General features: G+C 33.8%; 1 protein-coding gene and 2 long non-coding RNA genes across 3 annotated transcripts; 2 read left to right on the forward strand and 1 right to left on the reverse strand.

Annotated features, from left to right (window-relative positions):
• The first annotated feature begins 3,006 nt into the window (after nt 1–3,006).
• LOC148233120 (uncharacterized) lies at nt 3,007–4,546 on the forward strand. Its single transcript, XR_015810379.1, has 2 exons — nt 3,007–3,236; nt 3,295–4,546. It is a non-coding gene; the product is annotated as an uncharacterized LOC148233120 (long non-coding RNA).
• Nucleotides 3,815–6,744, reverse strand: LOC148233121 (uncharacterized). Its single transcript, XR_015810380.1, has 2 exons — nt 6,202–6,744; nt 3,815–6,123 (listed from the first exon to the last, which is right to left on the reverse strand). It is a non-coding gene; the product is annotated as an uncharacterized LOC148233121 (long non-coding RNA).
• On the forward strand, nt 6,338–12,607 carry tkv (serine/threonine receptor kinase thickveins). Its single transcript, XM_088189801.1, has 3 exons — nt 6,338–6,445; nt 6,815–6,993; nt 9,719–12,607. The coding sequence occupies exons 1-3, from the start codon at nt 6,433–6,435 to the stop codon at nt 10,982–10,984; spliced, it is 1,458 nt and encodes a 485-aa protein (XP_088045927.1). The 5' UTR covers nt 6,338–6,432; the 3' UTR covers nt 10,985–12,607.
• The last annotated feature ends 1,853 nt before the right edge of the window (nt 12,608–14,460 follow it).

A 14,460-nucleotide genomic window follows, 5' to 3' on the forward strand; every position in this document is an offset into this window, starting at 1 on the left:
CGGAAATTCCCGATATTCATCAAAGTGAAATCCTCAATTCCTGGGTTTCCAAAAAAATAATTAGGAATCAAAATTCCGAGGGCCAGCCCTGCGTGCAGCGCGAACGTACGAGTTAATTTAATAACACGGTATTAAAAGCGCTGTTTTTTTATATTTCACGCGCACACCCGTCTCGCCGGGTCTCTTTTCGTGTGGCTGTCTTTATGAGATTTCCGATAATTGGAACGACATAGCCATAATGCTAGTGAGACAGACGTGAGCGCCGATTATAGCTACGTCTTCCTTTAATTTTGCTTATAAATAGAAATAGCTACTGTATGTATGTTTGTACATGTGTCGCGGCGACCTTTTTCTTTTTGCGAGAGATTCCCGAACGCCACTTTGCCCCAGGAATCTGTGGAGTACCTGTAGGGACATTCGTGAGAAGACTGTCATTCCGCGTTTAGATGGCAGATGTCTGGGGACACTTTCACAAATTTATTGCCACCGAGCTTACGCCTTTCAGCCGCCGGTCCATAGGTGGCTGGCTGGTCGGTTGCACGTGTGGCATTCCTTTTGCTCTCGTCGTTTTCGTCTGGAGCTGTTCGTTGCACAGAAGTGGCGAATTGTGATCAGGGACGCCGCACTTCTATAGATAGTTATACGCTCAATATTACTAGACAGTGGTCCATATTTAATCGCTTTTTTAATCGATATTTTACTAAGTGAAATAAAAGCGTCATAAATAATAATAATTTGATATTTTAACAGTTTTAGACACTCAATAGGAATTTTACAACGTGTTTCACAAAGTGGTTGCTAAGTTATAATGAATATTTTTCCATTACTTAACAGGATATCCGGTTCGGTTCCGGGTAATTTTTGTCCACTATTATATACTGATACAGATATATAATTTATATTATATACGTATAAATTAAAATAATTGAATTTCGTATTTTGCTAAAATAGTATTCAATTAAAAAAGACTTAATTTTGTTTTGAAATTTAATTAATCATTGCTGTTATTTTTTTCTAAAAGTAATATTTTAAAAATATCAACGCATTAAGTGTTTCATATTACATAGAACTTTTTTTCATGATAATTTTTTGCAACAAACGAAACGATTACGAGTGCAAAGGGTTAATATTTGATATAATTAATATTAATTATCTAATCAAATACCTATTTATGTGTAATTGTTATCGACAACGAATGTATGTATATATGTATTGTATGTACACATATGATTTAATCATTATATACATAAGTATATAATATTTATAATTATTTAAACAAAACTTTAAATTACTATAATAAAAATCAGAATTATTTGAATTCTGATAGCAAAAATAAATATATTATAAAAAAATATGTGTAATTATAATATAGTATTTGTTGATTCTTGATTTAAGTAAATTGAACCTGAGAAATAAAAAGTGGATGTTCAAAAAATGTATAAGAAAGAAGAGGGGGTGGGGGTTCATAAACTGCAACCGTCATATTAATATTTTGATTAAAATTAATACTTCAAAATGAATTACAACGGCGGTTAAAATATTATTTGTTAGAAAACTATTATGGTTGATAAATTTATCAGTTTTGAAATATTCGTAGAATAACAGATAAACAATTTGATAATTTATATTGCACTGCATATTAAACTAATATATTTTTTATAAAGTTATATATAAGAAAGATTTCATTTTAGTTATAATATACAAATTTTAAAGTCCACAGAATAGATTAAAATGTTGTGATGAAACCAAAGTAAGATGGAAAAAAATGGCAAAGAAATATTTCAGAACCACTCTTGTTTTGCTTTTGTCTGTGTGTTTTAATATATAAATTTGCTTATCGTAAAAACACGTAAAAGGGCTCACCCGTCCCAATTGTTGACAGTAAAAATGTGTTTCTACTATGAGTCAAAGAATTAACAGCAACTTTATTGTCAGCTTGAATATCCGTGGCTAACGTGGCTTACGTGGCGTAACAAGTGGAGCCAGCACTTGTTATGCAAAAGCCATGTATCCCACCCGCATACTGCGAGTGACACTCGCTGGCTAGTCGCAGAACGATTGTCACTTGAACTGTTTTTAAGAATATCGCAATGGAGCTTATCTGACATAGGAGCTTATTAATCGAACGCATAAACTCGACAAGGTAGAAAATGTTGTTAAAATAGATCACACGCATTGCTAAACTTTCCAGTGAAAAAAGTAAAAGAAGTATAAAATGTATTTTATAGTAGTAAAGTAGATGACTTTTTCGTACATTTCGGGCGGTATCTCGGCTATAACTTGTCGGATGTTGGTTTTTAGATGCTCTAACATTTCGGGTTTGCCAGCATAGACACGACTCTTAGTGTAACCACACAAAAAAATCCAATGGTGTTAAATCGTATGATCTTGGCGGCCAGTTGACGTCACCAAAACGTGAAATAACGTGACCTGGGAACTTTTCACGCAAATCACCCGATGTGAAACAAGTTGCGCCACATGTCTTCCACATTAACATATTGGTTTTCGGGCCAATCATAATCGGTTATGATGCGCCTATAGCGCTCACCATTCAATGTTACAATCCAACCTTCATCGTTTTCAAAAAGTATGGCTCAGCGACGCCACCTGACCGCAATGCGCACCAGTCACTTTGTGGGCACACTTTGAACAAACGTGATTATTGACAGCTCTCTGACTTACACTGCTGCTAAACTAGGAAACTATAATTGGATCAACCTGTATATTACACTTTTTCCTGAAGTAGAAATACTTATATGTAAACATAAATCCAAAATGCCAGCAAATAAACTATATTTTTCATCAATTAAATTATCAGAATTTGACGAAATAAACTACGACTATTTTTATTTCGTAAAATGTGTTGGTCTCGTAGAATTATGGCTAACTTATCTAATATTTATCGTCACTATTTCTATAATAGGATTAGAATATTAAAAATGAAGTGGGAGAGAGGGAAGGGGTATGACGCTCATAATGCGGCCACCAGAAAATGAATGAATGATCGCAGTCCGTAATTGGCGATACTGGTTACTGCTTAGCGCGTTTCTTTCGAGAGATTCGCAGCTAATACAAACCAGTTCCAATGTTATCAAGTGCATCAATAGCTGCAATTTATCAGGAGCTCGTTTTACATGTAAACTTAAATGTTTTCTCTGTAAAACGGTCCAATAATGAACCAAAATACTATAATTTAACCTGCATCGTTAAATCAGCGAACGTTCGATATTACCCCGGTAAAAATCAAAATATATTTCCGTCGTCTATGGATTTTTTTATTCTGGTGTATTGCAGCAACCCTGATCTATGGAAAGCATTCCGCGAGATGGACGGCAAGATTTGCACACGCCCCGTTGTTGCATCCGCTCGGTCGAATTCTGGGGTCAAAGTGACCCAAAAGTCGTGTTTACATTTATTATTATTTACCATGCGCCAGTCGGGCTAAACAAAAATAATGCCAGTAATCGAGTTTTATCTGAGCTAGATATGGCCGGCGTGGCGCGACGGTCGCCAGCAGCCGGAGCACGCAACCCATATACGCTGCACACTAATATCACAGATACATTTAATATTTATAGTACATTCAACGATATGGTTTTCTTGGCCACAATTATAAGCTAAAATAAACCATCTTCTGCCACACATAAAATATATGCTCATAAGTGAAAAATATAAAAATTTGAAAAGTAAGGCAACATAAAATTAGTGGGATATTTGTCCCTGTTTATGTAAGATCAATCAATATCTTGTTCCATAGAGGTGGTTGCAATTCTTAGTGAGTTTTCAAGATGCTCGTCAGATATATTTATTCCAATTTTATTTTTTGTATGATTTATTCTTAAAATAGTTGTTCAGATAAACTGACAAATGATGACATGAATAATACGTGATTGTAAATCAAGTGATATTATTCTCCGAAAAGTCAAATGAATATACACGATAAAATTTTCATTGAGTTAAATATCAAAATGCATATCTATGCATTTCATTTAAAAAATTGCAGGAAATGTGCTTATGTCGATTGAAAATTAAGTCGAAAATATGATAGGAAATACATAGATTTGGTGATGATTTGCATCTATTTTATTGTAAATCTTGCTCGCATTTATTTTCATGGTGTATGGATACAGTAGTTATATTTATAGTGTATGTCTTACTTTACCCACCGTCGCTGGAGTAAATATACCGGGTATGCTGATAATGCATCATTTTTTATTGCTTTGCACAAATTAGGAGATTTTGCCCTGTCTTTATTTATTTAAATAAATGTGTAGGGAATAACAGCTGTATAGGGCTTATTGCCCCCTGCATAGAAAGAAACAATACATATGTTGAGACGAGCAAATTAACTGCCGCTAATGGTCGGGTTTAATAACCTCACATTATTTTATTAAAAATAAATTCGCATAGCAACGAATAAATTTTTATCGACACATTACACATTAATAAAATTTAATGTACTTGAAAAAAATATGTAATTATTATTATTCACACGTGTATCAAATTATATTTTTTTACTATAAATATGGAGTGATTAAGACTAGAACTACCGTCGTATTATTTCTGGAGCATCCGCCTCACCCTTTCCTGGCTTCAGCTAAAAACAGTACCCCACTGGATGGCAAGTGCGAAACATATTAAAAATATTTATAGAACAATTAGAATTAATTATATAATAATGGCTAGACCTCAATGAATCAACGAACTGTAAGTATATGAATGAGAAAAAATTAATAATATCTGACAGATATTAAAAATTCAGATAGCTATGCTTATTGAGGAATTGTCTAATACTTCTGTTTTTGCACGCGGAACTTCAAACATTACTCAGGAACACTAGCACACGCAAACTAAGCTCTACCAAAATTTACGATTTTAAGAAGTGTTTTCTCAAGTCGTCGACGCGATTCGAAAGAATGGTATCTTGTAGGAATTTTGTGAGAACTATAAATGGATAATATTTATATTCCCTCGTGTACTGTGAAACTTTTTCCGGATCTTTTCCGTTAAAAGTGAGTCGGTTGTATTATTTGGCAACCAGATCAGATGTAGCACGGACTCTAATATATTTTTCAATATTACCTAGGGACCAGCTGGAAGAAGTTAATTACATATTAACCAAAGGGTTAACACTATAAAGGGTCATCCAACTTTTGTTTCCAAGCTTTTAAAAAATAATTTAAAAATCAGAATATAATTCTGATTTTTATTAATCAAACATTTGACGTATTTCATTAATTATGAAAAATAATATCAAATGAGTGGTCATCTCTATACCTTTTGCAACAGTCAATCTTTTTGATGTAATTTTCGATGACTTTTTCGTATATTTTGGGCGGTATCTTGGCTATAACTTGTCGGATGTTGGTTTTTAGGTGCTCATACGTTTTGGGTTTGTCAGCGTAGACACGATCTTAGCTTAACACGACAAAAAATCCAACGGCGGTAAATCACATGATCTTGGAAGCCAGTTGACGTCACCAAAACGTGAAATATTGCGACTTGGGAACTTTTTACGCAAATCATCCAACGTTGCACCCGATGTGTCGCAAGTTATGCAGTCTTAATGGACTCGTGTGTCTTCCGCATTAATATCTTTGATTTCGTGCCAAAAATAATCGGTTATCATGCATCTATAGCGCACACTATTGGTGTAGGTGTAAGTATAGATGCAAAATGCGCTAAAGGGAGCCATAAAAAAGTCCAAAAGCTGCGAACGCCGACGTCTTTGGCCGCACGTACACTTACGTCAACAATATTCTCGGCTGAATGGGTACCATGATGATGCACAGGCCTTATCCTATCTCCAGCGCTTCCAGTCTCATATTTTTTTTCACTACGTTGCAAATTATTTTCTCAGTATGACGATTAAATTGATTTAAACCTTCCCGTAAATTTCGATACACAGTTCGAACAGAATTGTTATTTCTGTAGAGCAATTGAATCATTTTAATGCGTTAGGCGATTCATTTCGTAAATGTGTCGTTGCTTGATTATTGACAGCTGTCTAATTTAAAGTGCTACCAACAAAGGAAACTCGGATTGGCTTACCTTATATGACTCCAAAAGATGACATGCTGTTCTTTGGTGTCTTTTAGCTGATCGCCACATTTTGTCGATGCTCTGAGATTGAAAATATAATTGTATATATTGTAGAAATAAATAAAATGTATAAATGTTATTTTTAGAATAAATTTGTACCGTTTTTGCTGCTGACCCAATATTTAAGTGGCGAATCATTTAATTACTACTCTTGAACAAAATCGAAATGAATGTTATAAAATATTTTTTTGAAATATGCGCATGGTGTATGGGCTGCCGGAACGCGGATGCGTACAGTGTCGAACGACTGGCGGCAGTCGGCAGTCGGCAGTCGGTCGCCCGCCGCCAGGGGGTACCTACGTCACTGCCGGTATCGAACATGGCCGCGACATGAAGCTCCCGGGTAACGATCCACTGAAATTATTGCTGCTTCGATTCTTTGGCTCGCTTCCGCCGTCGTGTCGGACATAGACTTCGGATCTAGCGCTCCGCCATATCCCGATTTGAGCGGAGCGACTCGCCATATTGCGCGTTTCGGCCAAAAGTGCAACGGGACCGCCCCCCGACTTTTATCGATCCTCCCCTCGCGTGTTTTTCGCCAAAACGTTCCCAGCCAGCGCCGCGCAGTGTTGCCAACGCGATGGCGATCACGATCGTATTTACGCTTACACCCTGTCAAGTCGACGCGACGCAACGCAACGCAAATAAGTCGGACGTTCGATTTCGCGTTTGGACCAAAAGTGATTTTAATCGATATGGCGTATCTTTTCAGGGATCTCCTGTTACTGCGAGGGGCACTGTCCCCACACGTCCGGGAATGACACTTGCGTCGCCCGTCCCGGGGGACACTGCTTCGCAGCCGCCGAAGAAGTTTACGACAAAGAAACCGAATCATGGGTGCCGGAAAACTCTTTCGGCTGTCTGCCTCCGGACGAGACCGGTCTCATGCAGGTAGACTTAACTATATACTCTATACAACATTCAACTCCACTATTCATTACAAATGCATCAATTTTATGTTTTTCTTTCTAAATGTGTTGTCAAAATAATCACACGCTAGTTCATATTTTATGGTAATCTTATTTTATATCAATAAATCAATTGCCAAATTATAGGAGCTGCTACAAATGTCCCAAATCACACGTATAGGTATTATAATTCAATGAACAAATGTTGTAGAGCTGTGAGCCCCCCTCAAATGATGTCTCTGGTAACAAATTAAATGGTCAGAATTTAAATCAACTTTGAGTCAGAATAAAAATCAGATCGGTCAGAATTTTATTAACGGCTTGGTCATAATTATATTATTCATTGTCAGAATTAAAATATAGGACAATTAGAAATAAAATTTAGAACGATCATGTGAATTATAAGAAATATTTTAACATTTATAAATGTAAATGAGCAATAAATTATTTATTTTAGAAAAATCTTATAAAATATCTCGTTCGCAGGATTGATCAGAACAGTGAACACCCCACCAATAACTCTTTAACGAATCCATTTAATTGTATGTAGGATGCAAAGGTATTCAGTTCAATTTTGATTCTAACCATTTAATATAAATCGTGATCAATAATATTTATTCTGAAATAAAAAATTTAAATTCTGAAATTAAAATTCTGACCTGAAAAATAGTAACCGATGTAATTATAATAATAATAGGTAGGAATCATGTTCTGAAATTTAAAATTAATGTGATGGTTTAATTTGATCCCTATAGGACATATGGTACTGGTGGTTATTTTGTTATTCCACTAATTCTATTTCCAAATTAGTTGTATTCAAAAAGCTTGAGATTTTAACACATCATAAATTGTATATTGGGTTCCCCTTTGATTGCCTAGACTTTTGGGATCTCTATATAATATATGTTAAAGTTATCAATGTTATTACATAATAAAAATAGTGTATGTTCAGAAAACATGCTATTTTCCCTTGAAGTGAATACCCTACAGCTCATTAAACTGTATCTGATTCTTTCTTCAATGATGTTGTTAAATCCACCAATTTTCGACAAATTAGCAAAAGCATTCGGTAATCAAAAGGTTCCTGTAACTGGTTACCCAGTTAGTTATATTTTTACTTATATATAACCAGGCCCGCAGAGTCGGAGTCGTAAAAAAATCAACTGACTTGACTCCTTTTGTAATTTTCTTTAACACAGTACACCAAAGAGCGTTTATTTTCCGCGCCTAAAATAATCAAATATGATTTAAGAGCTTCCATAAACACTGATTTATTAGAAGCAATTATTTTTTAAAGATCTAATTCAGTTTAAATCACAGATGGAAAAGATTAAATTTAGATTTAGTATTATTCAACATTAAGATTAGATTTAGTCAACCTGGTAAAATTTAAGCAATGAAACAAGATTTTTTCCTTGTGAATCTAATTATCCAACTTGCTATTTTGTTTATTTTAATGTATAGTTTTACTTAATATAAATATTTTATTTTTCTTAATGTATATTATGTATATTTTATTGTATTTATTTTTTGTAATTACTTTTTAAGTATATTATAATAATAAGGCAATAAAGGTGAATTAGGTAGATGAGACCTATTCTTCCTTAATGAATTTTTTAAATCCTTTTTTTGCTATATATTTTGAAAATCGTTATTATTTTTATTGCTATCAATTATATTGCTGGCAAAAATTGATTTATTGAAATTAATAATTGGAATCTGAGTCAGTAAAATTTTAAACTAACTGAAGAAATAATAAATAAAATACATTGTACTTATAAAATATTTTTAAAAATTTGATTACATGTAAAATTATTTATATAGTAAATAAATTATAGAGTACGAAATAAATGAACATAACAACAAATATTTTATATTCATTTTATAAAAAAGTATCGAGAGTCTCTTAATTAATATAAATAAAAATACCACAAAAGCCAAAACATATGTAAAACAAATTAGGGAAATTTAATAATACTAATAAATTATAAAAATACACTAATTAAAAAAAGTAGTAAAATAAACCAATGTAAGAAAACGTTGAGAATCAGTGATTTTTTAAAAATTTACTTTAAATGCAATATAAAATAATAATATAGAAATAATTATGGAATAATACGTAAAATTAACTCACTATCAGGTGTATACTAACAAATTAATAAATGTGCATAAATTAAATCACTACTCAAAATGCTAACATAAAATACCTAGCTAAGATTTTTAGATTATAATTATTGCCAAATAAATGGGATTTAAGTGCCGAAACTTCCATCAGTGGCAGCATTGCTTAAATGTTAATCGTTACTTACCTGCATTTTTTTATCTCAAGTCAGTGCTCAAAAATAAATTCATGTGATCGCTGAGGATAGGGCTGAATTATAACAAATAAAACTTAACAATCCTAATTGTTTCAACACTAGATTTACGCACCCGTCAAATTGATGGGTTTCTGTTTTGATTTATATCATACAGTATTTTTTCTGGTTTTTTTTATATAAATATATTAACATTATTTTTATTTTCGGAAATTTCTTATTTTTGAAAATCTCGTTACTATATACCTATTTTTAATGGCACCCGTAAAATTGACTGGTTTATGCCCGTAAATCTAGTGTAAATAATAATAAATAATGAATATATAAGTATGTCGATCTCCCCTGCTGTCAATTTTATGCTTAATTTTAAATTATTCCTTTATATGTTCACAGTGCAAGGGATCGCTCGCCCCCCACTTCCGCAGCAAATCCATCATCTGTTGCAATACCAACATGTGCAATAAAGATCTGGAACCTCAACTGAGCGAACAGTCCACTACTACTCCCTCCGTAATCACCGAGACAGAATCTACGCAGGTGTTACTTTTGTGCTTCGGTTTGCTGGCTGTCGTTTTGTTCTTCGTTTTGATACTCTTGCTGTTGAGAAGATACATGTGCTGCTACAAGCAAAAGAACTCTATGTCCACTAAATTGTCTCGACCGATATCGCAGCTGTTGCATCCTGAACAATCTTCCGGATCTGGTTCTGGCCTGCCTCTATTGGTGCAGCGGACGATCGCCAAGCAGATCCAGATGATCACGTCAGTCGGCAAGGGACGCTATGGTGAAGTATGGCTCGCTAGATGGAGAGGCGAAAAAGTCGCGGTCAAAGTATTCTTCACGACCGAGGAAGACTCGTGGTTCCGGGAAACTGAGATATACCGGACTGTGCTCATGCGACACGAGAACATCTTGGGATTCATCGCCGCCGATATAAAAGGCACGGGATCTTGGACTCAAATGCTGCTCATCACCGACTTCCACGAGTTGGGTTCGTTGCACGATTATCTGCAGATCGCAACTTTGGACGCTCGATCGCTCTTTGTGATGGTCTATTCGGTCGCAAGCGGTCTCAGTCACTTGCACATAGAAATATTCGGAACGAAAGGCAAACCGGCTATATCGCACAGAGACATCAAGACCAAAAATATTCTCGTAAAACGCAACGGAGAATGCGTCATCGCCGATTTTGGTTTGGCTGTACGGTATGTAGCCGAACGTAACGAAGTCGACATCGCTCCAAACACCAGAGTCGGCACCAGACGGTACATGGCACCCGAAGTGCTGGACGAGACGCTCGATATTACAAATTTCGAAGCGTTCAAGATGGCCGATATGTATTCGTTGGGTCTTGTGTTTTGGGAGATGTGCAGGAGATGCGTCACCGGCGATAAGATTCTCATCGTCGACGATTATGCTCTGCCTTACTACGACTGCGTGCCCAACGATCCGTCCTTCGAAGACATGCACGCCGTCGTCTGCGTGAAGAAGATCCGACCTCAGATACCGCTGAGGTGGGAGACAGACGACGTCCTGTTGACGATGAGCAAAGTCATGCAGGAGTGCTGGCATCGGAATCCGCTGGTGAGGCTGACCGCGCTCAGAGTAAAAAAGACACTTTCGAAAATTCACACCGACTCGCCGGACGCGTTACTGTAAATTTTAGATTTACCTATTTAAATGTATATATTTATAAATATATACAGGCTGTTCTCCGCTTCGATGGCCAAATCGTTCATGATGTACATGGAGGAATGTTTTGAGACTGGCCGTCCAAGTGTGTTACAGAAGAGTTTAGCGTTAGTAAATTGTGTGATGTTGTTGACGATGTATATTTTAATTTTTATGTGAGAGAAGTTGCTATCTGTAGAAAGTTTAACATTTAAACGCAAACAGTCGTCGTTATTCATATATTGTTTTTTTTTGCGTTGCGTAGGTCCACTCTTTTTTGATGAATAGTTTATTTTAAATTAAATTTACATCATTCTAATAGTAAAAATAACAACTGCTTGAAATCATGTTTTATATGTTAAATAATTCTGAATGCATCTGAATGAACTTATTTAAATGAAAACCTTGAATATTTTGTGTATATTTATTATTGATTAAGTATGACACGGAATCGACGATAAAGATTAGATTAACCTGCGCAGCAATCTATTAAGTTTAATTGCAGAAAGATTTATTGAAAGAGGGAATGTGTGTGCGTTGCGATGATAATTGTATATTGTGATGTCGAAAAACGTATATTTTAACCAATGTGTATTTATAGCTTTAATATGTCTTTAATATTGAAAGGTACAAATTTGAGCTATGCCAATCGGATTTCTTGCAACGATCTATTCGAACCTTAACATACAATTAGACTGATAAACGTATAATTAAATGCATTAGTATTGCATGAAATGCATAATATTTTACGAAACCAAACATATATGTTAAATAAATATTTGTCGTTAAAGTCCAATTTGGGGTAAATGGCTGATCAAGGATTATTTGATGTAATTGTGTACAGACAAATTGTTTATAAAGTACATAAAATTTAACATGAGATTAATTTTGATCAGCTTTCACTCTTCAATCTGGATAATATACATTTTTATGAAGAAAAAAAATGTGCCTATAATATTCGCATCCATCCAATTCACAGATGAATTAATAAATAAAGTGCAGTTTAATTTACGACGTGCCTTTAGAGTCTCATAAAATATTTGATCTTATATACCATTTTGGAAAACACGATTCTGTGATTTTATAAATGTGGCCTAATCTTGTAATTTGTGAAGCGGCCTTTTAACCGACACAGCTTTCGATACATTTGAAAGGACAATCACCTCTGTGCGTATTATTATTTTTTATATATATATGTAAAATTATCTGTCGAAACAGTATTTTATACGCGTATTGTATATTTATAACATTTAGCCCAACGTAATATTCGTATTGTGTACAAAGTTGTTATGCAGACTAAAAGACACTCGGATGAAAACGTTCGTTGATAACGATTCAGTGCCATTTTAAAATTAATTTGTTCGTACGTCGACTATTTGCCGACGTTCAGCGGCTATTTATTCCGTATACAGCAGTCAATGTAAGATATATGATATTCAGACTTAATTAAGTGTTGTTTTTAAGTGTATAATTTACGAATAGAATATTTTTTATCGATTTTGTGAAAACATTCATTGTTGAACGATTTGTACAGATACAATAGTTGTTTATAAATATAGACAATTAAAATATGTAACTATGTATATATTAAATACCTATACCTTAATAAAATGTTTTATTTTTACCTATACTGAATAATTACACGAACAATTCAATGGTTATAATCCTAACAAAATTTATTAGATATAAGGACAACTTACATTACATTGTTCATTTTATTATGCAACATTCCAAATTAAAATTGAAATGTTTTCTTTTAGAAGTTTAGATATTTATAAATCAATACATCTATTATATGATATTCAATAATCAGTCATAATTTATGTTTTAACTAAATAAAAATGAAAGTTATTTATTTTTCAAACGTTAGTTATTGATTTATAAGTACGTCATAGATAAATATTTGAAGGATCCTGATCAAAGGTGAAATAGGCTATTGGGTTTTTTCATTGACACATGTGATCATCATTTAAATATGCATACATTATATATTGTATATGTTACATACGTACATATGTATGTGTATTATATAGATAAAATTATTATAAATATTGCACAATATATTATTTTATTTTTCTAAATTATTTTTAATGGCGTATAATATCGTTATCCCATATAAATTAAATGAAAATGTAACCAATATGCCAAGTTATGACATTGCTTATGCATTTCATCAAAGTATGGCATTTATTTTACACCGTCTATGATGTTTACGTCATTGTTATAACTTATTATAAAAGATAGGCATATCTGTGTAAAACCAATACCATCTATATAAAAGCCAAACAGATTAGCCTCAGACTTAACGTGACGTCACGAGTGTCAGGACAAGCAATGAGTGGGGATGAGCCTACCAATGTATAAGTGCGATCAGCATTAAACTACAAAAGGAAAGATCAGAAAAAATAGTATAAATGAGTGAAATAATTTACTTTATTCTATTAATATTTCGCTTGAAGTAGTAAATATAATATTTTAAATTCTGCAAACCTAACTATTAAATAGAGATAGTCTAGCAAGTACCATATAAATAAGATAAAGCATAATGTCATATACACTTACTGAGATCATGGCCATTAGAAGTTTCAAGCTTAATCTCATATAGAGATCATCACAAATTGACACAATTTAATTGTAAACGATTTGACAGAAATCAGCCGTCAAGAAAATCGTTATAATTAATGGATTTTTTGCAAGAACTCACACTTGAGCTCACCAACCAAAAATAGTTTCGAAGATGATGAACTATCGATGTGGTACTAAAATCTTGATTACGGAGCAATTAACGCCTTTTTTGTTGGCCTGATATGTATTTAAATGAAAAATATTAAAAAATGCGACCGTTTGAGACAGCCGACCCAAATATACATGAAAAATATATAATTGAATCATATACCTTTGGGCAAGTAAATAATTATATTATTCTGTAAATTTCAGCGTAAAAACGCTACAAGGTCACGTAAACACTCGTGACGTGATCTAACCAGCGTGCGTTAGAAACAATATTCTATAAAAATTAAGGAGATTCTAAGCACAAATCACATATGATAGGTCGAATAAAGCGAGGAAGAGTCCAGACGAGAGAATTGTTAATCTCCTCCCATTTCCCCGGAAATATATTAGCTGGGTCGCTGACTCAAGAAAAACGTATCAATTCATATAGATCCTAGTGTTTTTCAATATCTATTGTGTCTGAAAGATCGAAGTTAGTCATTTATGTTAGACACAGGCAATTTTTAAAACAATTCACGAAACACCAAAGACATAGTTTATGGAAGCCGCCTTACCACGCTGTAACGCATTGAGTTAGCGCCTGTCATTGTGCAACGGAAGATTTACATTAAATAAATAAATACAGCGGATATATCCATCTATTTTGAGATGTATTCTAGAAATCTATGACGTTTTACTGTGTTGCACTTCGATAATCGCAGAATATTATTTTGAAATAAAAAATACACTTA

Source organism: Plectrocnemia conspersa, unplaced genomic scaffold (assembly GCF_051122295.1).
Source record: "Plectrocnemia conspersa isolate PC_06_02 unplaced genomic scaffold, ASM5112229v1 ptg000008l, whole genome shotgun sequence".
Classification (NCBI taxonomy): domain Eukaryota; kingdom Metazoa; phylum Arthropoda; class Insecta; order Trichoptera; family Polycentropodidae; genus Plectrocnemia; species Plectrocnemia conspersa.

What these genes read in the sequence shown, in the direction of transcription:
- tkv (XM_088189801.1), top strand. An exon ending in ACGAGACCGGTCTCATGCAG is followed by an intron (nt 6,994 to 9,718) that starts GTAGACTTAACT and finishes ATATGTTCACAG; the next exon opens with TGCAAGGGATCGCTCGCCCC.